We start from the raw sequence: 17,102 nt of genomic DNA on the forward strand, positions 1-17,102 counted from the left end.
CCCCCCCCCCACCTCGTCGCTCCAAGAAACCTTTTTCTTAACGCCCCCGAGTGAGGGTTCCCCCTGCCCATCGTGTATTCAGTCTTTCCACTTGGGGAACTACTGGCATTTTCTTTTGAAAGGAATTCGAGCAAGATACCTTTTTTTTTCTTCTTCTTCTTCTATTGGACATTGACTCGATTGTTTGCAAAAGTTTCACATTAAAACAAACAAACAAACAAACTACCTGATCTGTACTTTGAGAGTGGTTGGTTTCTTCTTTTTTTTTTTTTTCCTTTTTTTGGTACTGTTTTTTTTTTTCCTTTTTTTTTTAAAACTTTTTCCATCTTAAAAAAAAAATGCACTACTGTGTGCTGAGCGCCTTTCTGCTCCTGCATCTGGCCGCGGCCGCGCTCTGCCTGTCTACCTGCAGCACGCTCGACATGGACCAGTTCATGCGCAAAAGGATCGAGGCGATCCGCGGGCAGATCCTGAGCAAGCTGAAGCTCACCAGCCCCCCAGAAGACTACCCCGAGCCCGAGGACGTGCCCCCGGAGGTGATTTCCATCTACAACAGCACCAGGGACTTGCTCAAGGAGAAGGCCAGCCGGAGGGCGGCCGCCTGCGAACGCGAGCGGAGCGACGAGGAGTATTACGCCAAGGAGGTGTACAAGATAGACATGCCGCCCTTCTTCCCCTCGGAAAGTAAGTGCTGTTTTATGGCTTCCATCTCATCTCCCCCCCCCACCCCCGTCCCCCAGGCTTAGCGCTGCCCAAGGCTCTCCAAACGGCCACCACCCCGGGGACCGCCCTGCCCTCTCCGCGTCCCCGCTTGCTCTCGCCCCGCTCCAGTCCCTCGTCCCACCCACCTCCTCGCCACTTGGGTGCTGGAGAACGGTAGGCTTGCAAACGTTGCCTCGCCCCTGTCTTTTCTCCCCGTCTCCCTTCCCCCCGCAACGCCCCTGTCCCTGCTAAGGCGTTCTTCTCTTTTTCAATCGCCTGAACGTTTTTGCTCGGCCGCCAGCTAGAAGCCAGGCAGCCCCTCCTCGGCCACAGGAGGTGCGCTCCCTGGGACTGAGTTCAACTGGGAAACCTTCGTGGGCTGGTTTTCTTGGCCCCGATTGGCCTGAATCCCGCCTGGCGGGTGCACGAAGGGTTAAAAAAAAAAAAAGTGGCTCAAAACTAGCCTCTCCGGAAGGCGCCCCTTTCCGCGCCGACCTATCCGCTGGCTCCCCTCGCCTCCTCTATTGTCTCGAACGCCCCGAAAAATGTCAGCATCGCCAAGACAACCCGATCTGGAGAGACCCCTCGAAAAACCTACCTCCAGACCCCCAAATGCCTGAATCTATTGCCACCGCTAGGTGTTTACATTCCCCAAAGGTCAGCTCTTGTCACCACGGCCCCTTTTGAGTTCACCTGGACTGGTAGAAAAGACAACCTGGTTTCGGACGATGTTTAAAGGGGGTTGACTTCACGTCAGTTTTCAGAATTCACTCAAACCTGCCTTCTTAAACTGGCCGGTGCAGCAGGTCATTTTTCTTATGCGTTTATCTCCGCCCCCCCCCGCCCCCCTTGAGCCCTGTGCTCCTGCAGTTACTTGGGTGCATTCCTAAATCTCAGAGTAGCAGACAGCCGATTTAAAAAACCAAAAAAAAACAAAACTGGCTTCTCCGAAAGCAGTGTCCTCAAAACCAACTGGTATCCGGCTGCAAGCTGAGTGAAATGATTTATTGAGGAGTTGGGGTGGGGGGAAGGATGGAAGAAGACAGTTAGCTGAGAATTATTTCCAAGTTCTTAAAAGGAAAAAGAAAAGAAGCAACCAGTGATACCTGAGAGGGTTAAATACCAGGAAGAAAAAGAAAAAAAAAAAAACCTTCAACATTTGCGGCGTCCAAACCCCAAGTTGTAAACTTTTCATTGGTCGCCTGTGTCTCTCCTCCCCTTTGCATGCCCTATATACTTGCTTACTGCCTTCACAGAGTCTCTGTCTTGCCTAAATAGATAACGTGGCCATCTCCATAATTTTATCCTAGACGTACGTTCTCAGTGTAGGGTAGAGCTTTTCTTTTTTAATATTTATTTTTAGTTCGACAAGTCGCGGCTCTGTGGCTTGCCATGTCTCCTACTTGATGCTCTCTGCATGTCAGCCCATTGTAGCTGACCCCAGTCTTCCTGGCCACCTTTTCCTGCAGCTTCTCCTCTTCAAGTTCAAGAGCAGAGCAGGGTTGCAGGAGATCCTGGCAAGCAGGATGCTTTTATTATTGTAATTATGGCACCATCCACCACAGTGGTGATAAATACACTCCACCCTGGTTATTCCCTGCGGGAAGTAAAGCTTTCTACCTGGGGTGGAGCCAAGCGAATATTAGGCAAGAAAGTTCATTGCCATTACAAAACCATTGAGACCAAATGGGGTTGAGTCAGTTTGCTTTCTCTAGCACGTGCATCTATTCTACTGGTATTTGAGTAGACAGGCTAGTGTGTTACATGGAACCTGAACAGGTCACCCCTTTCGTGTTTACCTGCAAAAAAAGCCAGCACTTTTGAACATACTGGAGGCCTGACCTCATCCTCAGGTAGCTAGGGAGAGAGCAAGTTACCCAAGAGGGCGTTAATTCTTTGTTCTGTCAAGCATATTTTAGCCCAAAGGGCTGAGACGATCAAACGCAAAATCGTGGTCATTACCAAACTGGAAACATTCTCTGTGTATTAGGATTTCAGCGGATGGCATCTAAGATCAGTGTGTGGATTCTTTTCCCCTATCCCACCCCTGAATAAATGAAAACTTCTAGTAAATCCAGTATAAAAAAATATACATCAGTTTTCATACAAAGAATACAGGCTTCTTCAAGACTGTATTGTGTATGGATGCTTAGGAGCAGAAAGTCATATTCATAGCAGATTTGATCCGACTGTGCAAGGACTGTGGATAATTTTATAGAAAGTCGGTTAACTGATTTTTCCAGCACTTTCTAGTTGTACTGGAATATAGTAAACCCTCCCCCCAAAATGTAAATAAATAAATAAATAAATAAATAAATAAATAAATAAATAAATAAATAAATGGTAGAAAAGAGAAAAATCACTCCGCCATATTTTTAAAGTGTAAACTGAAAGTGGAGTGTTGGCTCATGTGCCAACTTTCCCTCTTGAGGACTTAGCAGTGGCTGTGGGGAGGGAGTGTGCCTGTCATTTCTTGTGAATCCTGCGGGGGTCATAAGCCTCAGAGATGAAGGCATGGGGATGATCACTGGTTCATTTTTTACCACCAGCTTGTTAGCGTTCAGGGAGTGACTTCAGCTCAAATATTACAGATATGCTCTAATTATAGTCAATGAGTTATATATCAGTACACATTGCTGATAGCCCTTTGTGGGACATTTTATACAGTTCAGACTACATATTTTTAGCAATATGGAGGTTTAAAAGTAAAAATATAAGAGATATTGTATATGCCTTCAGGCATATTTTGTCTTAAATATTATCCTTGGCCCAGCGCACTATATAAATACAGTAAATATGAATAGAACTGGCCAGTTGCCAATCTCCTAGGATGAATTTTAGTCAAGAAAGGTATTTATGGGATATAAATAATACTGTGTCAACATTTAAAGAAGAGGTTTGATTAGTTTTGAGTTTATTCATATTGATCTTTTCACATGCTGTTAGTTTAAGGCTCAAAGTGAAGTTATGCTAAGGTTTACCGATAGCTTACCCAGTGGGACTTGGTGGATTTCTAGCCCTTTTGACGATCCATTTGAAGTTCAAGGCACATCTATTTAAAAGACACTGCACAAAGCTTTAGACATTTAGAAAGATCAATTCCTGTAACTAGAGTAAGATGTCAAGCGATGGACCATTGACACCTGTGGAGGCTTGGAGAATCAAAAAAAGGAAGGGACAAAAAGCTTCATTTTCTCGCTTTCCTCTACCTTTTTCTTTGCAACAAATCGGGCACTCGTAGTGGTTCTTATCTGTGGTGGTTTCACACACGCCTCGCCCCCACCCCCAGAGATGATTTGGGAATGTCGAGAGGTTTCTGGTTGTCCTGACTGGGAGTGGAGGGGTGCTACTAGCATTTAGTGAGCAGAGGTGTTGCTAACCATCCTAGAATGCACAGGACAGCCCCCCCACACACACACACATACACACAGACTTCCCACCCCCCAAAGAATTATCCAGCCCATAATGTCAGTAATTTCCATGTTGAGAAGTCCTGGTACCCCTGGTATTTATTTTGGGTTACTAAATTCTGCTGCACCATTTTAAAAGTCATCACCTACCAATAAAATATCTTTATAATAAAAACATTAGAATAGTATTGAATAGAAAGATCATCAGAAAGTTATCTTAATTAAATGGGAGTATGAATCGGACCATTATATACAGTATGTACTTTACTATGATGATCTTACAGCCCGTAAATTAGAGGCATCCAAAGGTCCCCATTCATGCAGCCAAAGTAATATTGTGGCCCCACCCATCAGCAACTTGAGTCAGCAGCAATGGGATGTTAGTCAGAACAAAGAGAAAAAGAAGTGAGGAATTATCTTGGCTTTTTTTTGCCAGGAAAATAAGCAATCCATGTTAATGAGGAGTGGACTCTGTAAGCTAGGCCACCGAAGAAAGTAAATAATCGTGCCGGTTTATGCTATCGTATTGAATTAGATAAACTAAAATAGACAGCTTGAAACATCACAGGGAGGTTTCCTTTATCGTTGCTTCACATGAATGTTAAACGTTTCATACCAAACAATGTCCTTTTCGATTTTGTCTGCAATTTTCCAAGTGAAATTGCAAAGTGTAGAGTGCATACCAGTAGCACTATGTTTTTTTTGGGGGGGGGGGCAATGTTACTTAAGATTCTGTTCATGGGTACGTCTTTCTGCGTGCAAATTGCTGGACTGTTGGCCAATTGCCCAACGAAGGGGAAATATTAGCTGTTGCTGGAACAGTAACAGTTCCAGCAACGGCTAGTATGTTGCTTGATGTTCAGGAATTTTATTTTTTAAGATTCCCTGTGTGTGGGTGTGTGAGAAAGAGAAACCGAGAGAGAAAGAGAGAGAGAGAGATCAAAGACGGACTGGAATCCCTTGACTTCCACAATGATTGAGTTATTAATACGCAACAGACCCTGTTTAATTCCTGCCCTTTTTATTGCATCATTGCTTGTACTAACTCTAGTGCCTAATTGTGGTTACACGTAAGTAACCTAGGCCACATTCTCCATCAGGATTTCCTCTCCTTCCTTTCTTTTACTTTTCAAGGACTAAGAAAAACCCTCAAAGAAATATACTGTTTATAACTGAAGCGATTGGGCAGTCTTTGTTGCCAAGAGAGGCCAGCCTGCTGACAGTCTCTGTTGAGGCCTCCCACCCCCATGGAGGCAGGGCTTTCCAAAGCTGGAGAGGCAGGTGGGGACCACTTGACCTCCGGGAGGAACCTGGAGCCTTCTGTGTCTCCACAGCGACCCCTGGGGTGGACTCCAGGAGCTGCACTTTTTGAACTGACTTACCCCGGGTGAAAACACACTGATGATGTAACTTAGTCGCGGAGTCTTTCATATAAAGATATGAAACAATGACAGATCATTTTTCCTAGAGGAAATGGAGATGTAAAAAAAAAACAAAGGGCTAGTGACTCACTGTTGATCCCATGTCAAATCTGGGCTAGAAACGAGGAGGTCACCGACTCCTAGGCCTTTGCCCAGAGATGACCACACACTTCAGGCTGCGTTTTTAGAAGATGAGGGAAAATAGAGTGGAGGAAACTGGCCCTGGGAGAGAGGTGCAGGCTGACGACCGAGGTGGGACGCTGGTCCCACCACGGCCACCCCGCTTTGTAGGGTCAGTAGCGAGGTGAGCTGCAAGCACAGGGACTGCATGGAAGAGCCTGGAAACAGCCCTTCCAGCTATCTTGATGGAGCATTTCCAGTGCTGAGGGGTCCCGCAGCGAGGACTGGGACGTACCAGATGTGCTCGCTCTCCTCAGGCAGCCCTGCTGCCTGCTGGAGGGTGGATGCCGTTTTTCAGATTCTGAACAGCTTGATGAAATGTGCCTCTGGCCGAGATAAACAAATGTTCCCATTGTCATTTTGAAACCATATGTATGGTGCGTTTTTCTTTTTCAATATTCTTCTAAGAGATCATTTTTTTTTTTAACCTAGGAATTCCATGTTCTCCAGGTATTTTAAGTTGAATAACGTGCCAGGGATTTTTTTTTTTTTGATGGGTTTGTGTAGACTGAAAAGCTTGTTTCTGTCAATTGTTTAGGAGGAACTCCAGAGGTCTCCATCAAGCTGCAGCCACAAATGGGTTTTGTTGTTGTTGTTGTTGTCCTTTGTTTTGCTTCTTGACGAACCTCCGATACCCGGAAGTGGGTGTTGAGATGCACTGCAGGGTGACCACCCCCTTGTTTCTTGGTTGGGCCTGGCGGCCTCCATTCTGCCTAAAACACGCCCCTGACCGCTGGCTCCTCCACAATCTCTAAACGCCTTCTTGTCGTTCACTATCCTGGAACATCTGCATGGGTCGCGGTTAACTTCAGCGAACCAGGCCTCAGTTTCTTCCCTTGTAAAGATGAAGAAGACACGTGCTTCCTAGGGCTGTGAAGGATGGAGGATGCCGGGTCTGAAGAAGCATCTAGGTCTCTGCTTCCGGCACTCAGCCAGCATAATGGATGCGGCCGTTATTCACTGCATCTCAAACACCACTGATTTTTAAGATGCCCCATTATTTTAGGCGCCACTAAGAAAGAGATATTTTTGAGATAGTAAATTGTTATTTTTTTTAAAAAACGGACGCTTTAGAAACCACTCCCACTAGCCTGGGATGTCCCGGGACCGCCATCTCATTCTTTTCCTTGTAGTTTCCACTCAGTGAATCTATTCCCTTGCACACCTGGCTGCAGAGAAAAGACTGGCTGGGCTGGTAATCCACCACGTCTAGCGCTGTCTAGTCTCTGTCTAAGAAGGCCTTGAGAAGTTAGCCTTGTTAGGTAAGGGTTCAGAATTCCTAGATAACATCCAGAAGGTTTCAGGGTCTGGCCCCTCCTCGCTTAGCCGCACCTCTCATTGAATCTTTGCATGAAATCTGCACTCCAGCCACACCAGCCTCCCTGCCTTATCCAAACGGGTCATTTATTTTCATGCCTCTGGGCCTTTGTTTATGCTGTTTCTTCCACTTGGAAATCCATCTTTTAACACCTTTGAGCATTCATCCTTCAGGGTTTAATCAGATGCCACCTCCTTCTGAAACTTTCTTTGATGTTCCTAGTCATATTTAATTAGCTCTTTTTCTGCACTCTAACAATACACGTATTCATCTCCATCTCGGCCTCATTTGCTGCTGTAGAATCTAGCTGTGTTCCGACCTGTCTTCACTGGTTTGTAAAGCGCCTGGGAACAGGAGTTAGCTCTGCCGTTATCCGTGTTCTAACAGAAACCGGCACATTGTATCTGCTTGGTAAATGCTTAATACATGAATGAGCATTTTCCTTTAGAGAATGAGATTGAACCACCAGGAGACGGACCCATGAGTTCAAAGCCTCAGGGCCAGATGTGTAGAGGTGAAATCGACTCACCACCTTTATCAGGGAAAACGCACCTGGCGGATCATATCATTATGCTGAAGGCAACACGAGGCTTCTCATAACCATATGTTTCCTGTTACCAGTTTTATAGACAATCATGAAAATGGGGGTAATGATGGTGATGATGATGAAAGCCAATCTTCATTGGGTACCTACTATGTGCCAAGCATAGTTTGAAATATTTAAATGGTTGTACTTATCTAATCCTCACAAGCAACCCTGTAAGGCCTATACTAGTATCTCCCCCTGTGATATATGAGGACGTGGGTATAGCTATTTCGATCAGTGACGTCTTATTGAAAGGAAGGCTTTTAGTTGCCACAAATAATAGAGGCCCTAAAATAGAGACCAGGAAACAGAGAGCATGACTTCTTGCCCTTTTGCAAAGTGATGTTGCACCTTCATGAAAGTCGTGACTGCCCTCCCCTCCTAGAAATCACATCCCTCAGCTCGAGCGCCTTTCCCTACAAGAGGAAATACCTCTGAAGCCTTGGCTTCCAACCCTGGGTCTTCCCTTCTTGCCTCTAACACCGTCACCTTTTATCTCTGCACTTGGTGGACATAAAAACTGGGAATCACCCAGTCTCTTGGTCTCGGTCATTAACGGCAACCATTTTCTTCCCGAAAGTTTTGATAAATTGGATTGAGAGGGGATTCCGCTTGTCTCTTTTGGAGAATTCATTGAGTTTTGGAAGGCAGGATGGTGTCGTGCAGTGGGCACAGACTGTGGAGCCAGAAAGACCCAATGAGTAAAAGGAGAATAAAGAAGAAGCTGAAAGGGGAGAGGCGGCATCAGAGGCAAGAAGTCCGACCCCAGGCCTGTGGCAGGGGTTAAAATGTGGTCTTGTTCCGGTCAGCAACTTGGCTTTCTCAGTGCAAGTTGTTAAAATGCCTCATTGACATTTAAGTTGCTTCCTGCTGAATTCAGATTTTGGCTCTGCTATGAATGGCTTTTGTGGCCATTATACTTAACCTGACCCAGGTGCTTCACTTGTAAAGATGAAGACGAGAACCCTGCTCCCCAGGGATGTAAAGGATTGAGGATGACGTGAGCAAAGAAATACCTATCTGAGCTGCTTCTGGCACTTAGCAGGCCTGCTTTGCACGGCAGCTGTTCTCGATCAGATTGCAAACACCATTGATTTTAAGGTGCGCCATTATTTTCTATGCCACCAAGAAAGAGATACCACCACCAGTGAATTATATAACCTGCCGCTGGGGATAAGAGAGACCTGGGATTTTAGAGATATTAAAATATGAAAAATATGGAAAAGCAGCGAAATCCCACACGTTTGTGAAACGGAAGCCCATGCGCCCAGAGTAGGGTTTGTCCGAGAAGCACATAGAAAATAAAATGAAGTGGAGGCCTGAAAACTGCCCTCAGGAAACTCTTCTATTTAATAAATGTTAAGAGCTGCCTGCTGATAACCTCCACCTCTGGGACCCAAAGCAGGAAGTCCACGTCATGTATTCCTCCCAGTCAGCGTCTTGCTGTGCACCCATTTCCAGTTTTGATTTTTTTTTCTTTTTTTTGCATCTCAAGAGGTTACCAGCTGTTCCAAAGGTGTATATATATATTTTAGGGGAAAATGGCTAAATTATTTTAGCTGACCTCTCTGAATATGCATATGAGTCACATAACCCTCACCTCTTTGTCTTTGGACCATAAAGTCTGAAACCCAACAGAGGGATGAGAGGCTGTTGCTCCCAAAAGACTCACATGCAGAGGGTGCTGCTGTGTGACGTGCTTCACCACGTCATCACCGCCCCCCACCCCACCCCAACGGGCTCTCACCTCCCCTGCCAAGGGTCTTTGTTGGAAAGGAAGCCAGGACGTTGGCGACAAGGTGACGCAGGTCAGGCCGATGAGGGTAGACCTCACTTCACCTCCACAACCAAGCACCAGTCACAGAAGTTTAGCTGTCAGGTCCTTCATGTAGAAATAGATTTTAGCAGCACAGTGATGTTCGGGATTAGATGTCTCAGAAGAAAATGGATGAGAGGAAGAGGAGAAGATGGTCCGCAGTCACCACAAAGGGTGTGAGGAGGCGATGACAACCCTGGGAGGTGACATCACGGAGGAAAGGCCACCCACAGCGCAAGGTGTCCTCTGCGCGAGGTGGCATCCTGGCTTTCGTGGAGCAACCCAGGCAAACGACGTCACTGCTGTGAGAAGACATCGCTGTCCGGGAGGAACTGAGCTTACCGGATTTAGCATCTGTGAGAAGGAAGGAAAACCTCACGGTGCTGAGCAAACCATTCTGTGTGGACCACGTCCCTCCCTTTTCTCAAATGACCACTTCGATTTGCCTCCTGCTGGACAAGCCAGAAATGGGGGGGCTTCCATGTCCCTTTCGCCGCCACAGCTTGAGAAACGCAAGGCAAATGGAAAAAGCTTTCTGGATATTGAGAAGCCCAAACCTGAAAATAGTTGGCATGCGTTTCCAACCTCCACAGGCAGCTGCTTGCTGTCAGGCCAGCGTGTCCCACAACAGGGACAGTGTCACTCTTCCTTCAGGCCTTCCTTGCTGCCTGCATGTTGGTGATTATGAAGCAGGCTATTCCTGAAGAAAAGGCACTGTTTTCTGAAGGAAGAGTCACAGAATGGCTGTTGGAGAATTAAGACCGTTTTTTCGGGGGGTTGAGGGGGCAGATGCTGTTTGTTTCAGGAAATACTGTAACCTCTGTCCAGTCTTATAAAAGAGAAAGAAAAATGGGACTTACCCACAGCACACTGACAGATACATCTGTCTTGACAAGCTAGTTCACAAATATCTACTCATCCATAACTTGAGGCTGTTGGAAGCATCTTTGTTATTTCACCTCTTTAACGAGAAATGGCAACGCTTGTTTTCCAGAAAGACACTGAAATGACCACAAGTCTTTGCAAACCTCCGTGGAAGCAGTATCCCAAAGAGGAGAGAGCATTTATTAATGCATTTTAAGAGCACTAAACTTTTCTTATTGTTGCCAAAACATAAATGGGACTTTTTCTGGGAACTATAACTCCGATTTTAAGCTTTGGATTCATTTCAGTATTATAAACTCACCGCTTCTTAGACCAAATTCATTAGGGACCATTCGCTCTAGACCATGTATAGCAGTAACTGTCCTGCTTTCCATTTTTAGTTTTATTCTTATCCAGTCATTTATGCCCCCTTTGTCCAGTGACTTAATCTCATTATCACTTTTGCTTTGACATCTTAAATGACAAGACTCATTGACATTGTATGTCTTTATCATAACCCTTAGAATGAAGTTGCTGGCTGAGAAAAGCCAAAAAAAAAAAAAAAGTGAATGACTTATTCTGATTCTACTGTAGAAGGAGAATTAAAAATTACCACAGACCGAGGACATTTGTTTGAGGAAGATGGATGGTTTGGTAAAGGCACTGCCTCATTAGAGGTCTGTCAGGCCCTTCTGTGTGGAAATGCTTAACATACAAGCTCCTAGCTTGGCACTGGGGGCTTTGGAAGTTTAAGGAGAGAACAGAGGTGGGAATGTGTCAGGGTGACTGCCCTGTACCCCAACACAGCCAGGCAGAACCAAAGTTGAATTACGTCTGTGACCTCAGGCTCTGAAGCCGCAGGCTGTCACCCTTAGAAATGTCTGTTGATTTGAATGGTAATTGAGTTGTTTATTTGTATCTCCTCATCAGAATGAGCCTTAGGTGAAGTGTGTGAAAGGAAGTCACTGGTCAGATCTATGAACTAAATCCTGAAGAGTCACCCCCTAAATCTCATGCTTTTCCCCTCCACAGAATGAGGCAACTGGTACTCGTTTGCCTGAGAGAGAGAGAGAGAGAGAGAGAGAGAGAGAGAGAGAGAGAGAGAGAGATTTCAGAATTCCACTGTCAGAACATATCACCATTAATAATGAAACTATGCATCTAGAGTCATGTCTAACTTCGTTAATTCTTTGGCACTACTGCTCAGATTCTAGAAGGGGAGGTCTTCAGCCATGCTGACCCCCAGTCATTATACATTTGGGATCAGAAGTTTACCCTTTCTCAGTAACAGTTGCTGAGAATTCTCTAAGTAGAGTAAAAAACTCATTGTCACGTAGTGTTGGGAAGAAATGATAGTAACCCACTTATGGAATTGCTATAATCACAAGAGAGATGTTTGTGCAGAGGGGGTGAAGCAGGAATTTAATTTGACACGGCGTTTCGTGAGCATTTTTGATGACATTTAATTCTGTTTAAGATATCGTTGCGGCAGGAACGGCTCTAATATAGACTCTCTCTTATAGACACTTTCACACTATGCAAAACCACTCCTTACTCAGAACAAATAACCCTTGTGATGGGATCATTTTTTCTTGATCCACCTGGTTGGACTGTTGTGAGGTCAAATGAGAGTTAGTAAAAGGCCTTTCTAATGTGTAAATCACAAGGGCCTACACCAGGGGTTCTCGAATTTTACCAGGCAGATGAATCACCTGTAGTGCTTATTATAAATGCAGATTCCCAAGCCTTTGTCCCTCCCTCCTTCCAGATTATTCAGTTGTTTTATGGTGGGCTCGAGAGACCAGCATCTTGACGAGAAGGCTAGGTGATGCTCAGGCAGGTAGTTCAGAAACACACTCTGGAAACACCATGTATTTTTGTGCTTGTTACCTTATGTCTAGCTGTGTCATCACATGCTAAAAGGAAGCCCAACACTTGTCGTTAACTTCGTCTTTCAGTTATTTTGTGATTATCCATGCAGCATTGTAATTCCGGGACTGTTTCTATCACATAACTATGGTTATGTGAACCATAGTCCCCCATTATGAATTAGTGAGTGCCCCAAAACTTCTAGAAAGTATAATTTCTCTAAGATGATGAATGTCTCACTATTTTTTCCCTAGAGTTTAACATTTGAACAAGCATTTCACATATACACAAAGCCTCACTGACCTGAAAAAGTGTATATCTATAATACACGGCCACTTCAGTCATACAGATTGTTGAAAATATATATTTTTTTAAAAAACTAAGAATTGCTTTCTTTGACCAAAATAATCACTGTGAGCATCAGTTAGCTTTCCATCCAATTTATGGTTTTAACTTCTGAGGCACTGGATCAGAACTAGGGCACCCTGTCCTTCAGCCTGGCTTAAAAACAAACAAACAACAAACAAACAAAAAGAAAGGATGTTAATACTGCAACTTTATGGCAGATTGAGGGGAAGTCAGAGGTGCACACTTGAGGACTGCTTGCTGGAAATTGCAAATAACAGTAGTTACTTTGCCTTGTTCCTGCACAGACGTCCTTTGACCTGGGTGACCTGGGACAATATCAAGGATCTGTTTCCCAGTTGATAGAATTGTCCCTGGTCTGCATCACAGCATCCACTGGCCTGAAGAAGGTGCTGTTTCCCAGGAAAAGTAGTTAAATCCCCCCAATAAACGCAGAGGGCCCTATAGAGTTTGACGAGGAAGTATTGCTAACCAAGCGACTTAACGCTGCATACCACTCTGCCTTCTCTGGTGATATTCTTTGAGGTTTTTTTTTTTAAGCTTTTATTGAAGATAAGTTTCCGCATCTCTTTTTAGAGGTCAGATAGTGTGTGAGAAGACGTTGTTTGACTTGCTAATCTTGTGACAAACCGTTGATGCCTGGTGTGGCTTCCTGTCTTTGCCGACTGGTTAGCTGAGGGAATTTTCTCCCGGTCAGGCTGTGGAGGAGGCTCTCAAAATAAACACCATGGTTGCTTATTGGTGAGAACATATGTGAGAGGATGTCAGCTGGTAACAGCATATGGTGGCAACATGATAGCAGCATGTTACAGAGAGCTGGGTGTGGGCCCTTCCATGCCATGGGGACCATCAGAGTCCCACGCCTCAGTTAAAGAGGGTTCCGGCTGGGAGGCATTTAAGCCACACAAGTGTGAATATATGTTGCTGGGATCTTGTTAGTGGGCTGCATGTTGGCGACTGTTAAGTTACAGGGTATGGGAAAAGGCTTTCCTATCGATTTTAAAATTGAGAGAGAAAAGGGCACAAATCTAGAAAAAAAAATAATGAGAGAGGAACCCCTAAGGCTGCTGTCTTTTGTCAAAAGACATTGTCATGTCCGATCTGAATAGCGACAGTGCTACTTCTAGAAGATATGACCTCGGCGAATGAAAGGTGCATAGATTGTAAATCTGTGTAAGGTGCCAGGAGAGATGTATATTCATACCAGGCCTAGAAGGCAGTCAGAGATTCATCTGTCAAATAGGTAACTAATATCATTACATGACTTGATTTCCTTTTTTTTGTCAGCCTCTTTTAAATATATTATCTCATTTCAACCTTCTAATAACCCTCAGGGGTAGCATTTTGTCTACTTCATCTTTGTAGAAACAGAGGCCTGGGCAAATAAGGGACTTGTGCCAAGGTTCCCAAGAAACCAGTGACTGGCCAGAGGTTTCAACCTACATCTTCTCATGCAAAAGTCCTGTACAGTAAAGCCTTGGATTGCGAGTAACGTGGTGTGCGAGTGTTCCGCAAGACGAGCAAACATTTCTAATACATTTTAACGTGGTAAACGAGCGATGTTCTTGCAATACGAGTAATTTGTTTCCGGAAACGAATTATGCATCGCAAACCAAGGCATTACTATATTTATTATTGACTACTACAGACAGGATAGCCTTTGAACACTTAGCCATGTTTTCGCTCCACTTTTTGGCTTATTTTTAATCACAGTAGCATGGGCAACATACTATTATTATACTCTAGAGAACAAGAAATTCAAAATTCCAGGATGTGATAACTATCACGGAAGAGATGTTTAACCCATGCCAAGGACCCCTAGGTATTTCAACTGTAGCTAAGCAGCCCCAAACCAATGTACACTTTTATTTTTGCCTCATTCGAGAAGGAGTTTTCATGAGCGGGTGAGAAATGATGACAGGTGGTTTAAAAAAAACAAAACAAAAAAACCACTCAAATTTAAGCCAACCCAATGAAAACCAGAGTTTTATTCTTATTAGGTAGGCTGTCTTTCGTCAACGGAGGTCAAGGCCTTTCCTGTTCATCTTGAATAGAAGTCAAGCTATTTATTTGAACATTTTCGGTAGATAAATTGTACACTGTTATTTTAACACTAGAGCATGTGAAAAGGAGAGCTGAATTCGGTCAGGAGAGCCTGAGTCCTGGTGAAGGGATGCCAAAAGATCTGGGACCAGAACCCAGGCTGTCCCCTAGATTTTTTAGGGTCTGATCCCCTGGCCCTGAGTAGCAGGGACCGTATATTTCTGGGGGAATGAAAAGTCCATTCAGTGGGTCCCTCTTCTGCGATGAATCTTTGTATAGCTCTGTGCAAGGCATCTTGTCAGTCAAATAGCTAATGACTGTGCTTTTTAAAACTCCTAGCTGTCTGCCCAGTTACAACACCCTCTGGCTCAGTGGGCAGCTTGTGTTCCAGACAGTCCCAGGTGCTCTGTGGGTACCTTGGTGAGTACACACTTGTCTGCTTTCTACCTCATTTGACGTAGTGCTATCGAGTTTATCTTCAGTGTTTGTCTCCTGTGGGCAACGAACTTGTCAGAGGCCAACTAGAGTTCTGAAACGCAGCCTTGTCGCTGAACAGTCACGAAGGTGCCCCCCGCCCCCATTTTTTTTTAAGCCAGCATTTCTGTGAGAAACACTCATGAATAGCTTTGAAGTCGTATGATGACTTGATTGCAGTATATAAAAGGATGGATTGTGGGGTACGTGACATGTGTTCCAGGGGTTCCAGTACGATTGGAAACATTGACCTCCTGACCCTCCCCATGGAGGAGAATACTCCCTGGAGGGTAAAACAGTTTGGCCAGAATGTCAAGGGTCCTTTTTTTTTTTTTAGTATCTTATTTGTATCTATGTTTTTATTCCTGGCACATAGTTGCTCAATTAACGAGGAGAATTTATGTTTTTTTCTCCTTTAAAGTTCTAGAGGGAGGTCTATGGGAGAATTATACTGATGCCATGATTTGTGACCCACATGTTATCATGTCTGGATTGCATTAGAAATATGTATTGTCATGGGTCAAGACTGCAGCCAACTGGACCTGGGAGCTTGCCACTTGCTCAAGCCACATAACCCTGACCCTCAGGGCCAGTACCATGTGTCAGGCTTGGGGGGGGGGCACTGAAGCCGGTGGTCTCACTTTTCTGATTAATTTGGAACATGAATCAATTCAGCTGGTTTTTATTGAGTGCCTACTCATTGCTGGGCAGTGAGGCCACAGTGAAGAACAGGACTCAGGTGATGCTGACACTCTAGAACTCAGCGGCCCAAGTTGCACCTGGTCCAGGCTCAGGAAGAGAGGAGGTGGACCTACCTGCAGTGCTGGACTTGGTCCGCTCTGCATTTTCAAGGCCCTGAGCAGGTTTAGATTATATTGATTCTAATCAATATAATCCAAAGGGCAAAGGTCCCAGATAGGGACAAAAGAAATGTTTGTATTCCCCTAATAGGTGTCTGATTCACTGGCTCTGCAATTTACCATGCCTAAACTTGCTTCTTAGGCATCAAGGCATAAAATTCACAGTGGCCTAAGCTGGGGTTTCCTCGGGAAGAAGTGATTCTATTGAGAATCTACATTTATTTTAGTGCCGAAACCCTCAGGGTGGCTAGAAGCTGCCATGTGAATGAAAAGAACGGAAGGTTTCATCCATGCTTTTTAAGTTCTCTTTATAGTTTATATTCAGTCCCTAAATGTGTGTTTTATTTCACTGTCTTAATCAAGGAGTTAATTGTCTTATGTTCCACTCCCCCCCAACCCCCCGCTAGCTTTTCGGAAAATGCAAAGAAAGGGACTGAGAGAAGGAAAACATTTGTTGAACAACCGCTATGCTCCTGGTACTTAAGACACGTCATCTTAAACCTCTCCATGTTGGTCGGTGGGGAAGGGTGGTGATCCCCATTTTTTAGGAAACTGTGGCTTGGACAGCTAAATACCTCATCCCTGCTCTTCGTGCTAGCTGGTGGCAGAGCCAAAACCTGAATTCGGGCCTGGCCTCGATGCTCTCCACCATACCGCAGAGACCCCAAACGTTGTTTGGCCTTCCTTTTGCTCTCCCTTTGGAATCCTGTCCCCTTAGGTTTATAATTTTCTTACCTGCTACTTTGAATGAATTTCCTCTTCACCTTTTCCTCCCATAGTAAACAAATCCAGAGGCCTACCCTCGGTCTTTGTGTGGTTTTGCTTCTCAGACACGCCTTCTCACTTGGGGTTACCTTGGGTCATTTGCCTTGCTGCAAGCTTCCCTCTTTCTTTGGTGAAAAAAAAAAAAAAAAAAAAAAAAAAGACACTGGAAACCCATGCTACTCCCAGCGAGTGAGTCTGGGAAACTCAGGAGTGTCTCTGAGGGCGTGGAAGGGGGAGCTAGGCGGAAGCTGCGCAGAGATTTCCGTGGGGGGTGAGGAGGCTCTTCCACAGGCGTCCAGGCCTGTGGGGAGACCCTGCGGACCCCTCTCAGACCTTCCATGCAAGACTAGCGAGCAGCGGGGCTCCGCATTTTTTTTTGTCTCTGTTCTTAGAAATAGTAATTGAGTAAAAATGTAAGTGAGGAAGAT

General features: G+C 44.9%; 1 protein-coding gene across 3 annotated transcripts in view; it reads left to right on the forward strand.

Moving 5' to 3' along the window:
* Positions 1 to 6: 6 nt before the first annotated feature.
* TGFB2 (transforming growth factor beta 2) overlaps positions 7 to 17,102 on the forward strand; it is a 76,399-nt gene continuing 59,303 nt past the window's right edge. For 2 of the 3 annotated variants that reach the window (XM_019639668.1, XM_019639670.1), the window contains exons 1-2: positions 7 to 684; positions 14,915 to 14,995. In XM_019639668.1, the coding sequence (XP_019495213.1) occupies positions 339 to 684; positions 14,915 to 14,995 (427 nt within the window). In that variant the 5' untranslated portion in view covers positions 7 to 338. The remainder of the gene's footprint in view (positions 685 to 14,914; positions 14,996 to 17,102) is intronic. The other variant, XM_019639669.1, reaches the window with a different exon arrangement.

Source organism: Hipposideros armiger, unplaced genomic scaffold (assembly GCF_001890085.2).
Source record: "Hipposideros armiger isolate ML-2016 unplaced genomic scaffold, ASM189008v1 scaffold_45, whole genome shotgun sequence".
Taxonomy (NCBI): Eukaryota; Metazoa; Chordata; class Mammalia; order Chiroptera; family Hipposideridae; genus Hipposideros; species Hipposideros armiger.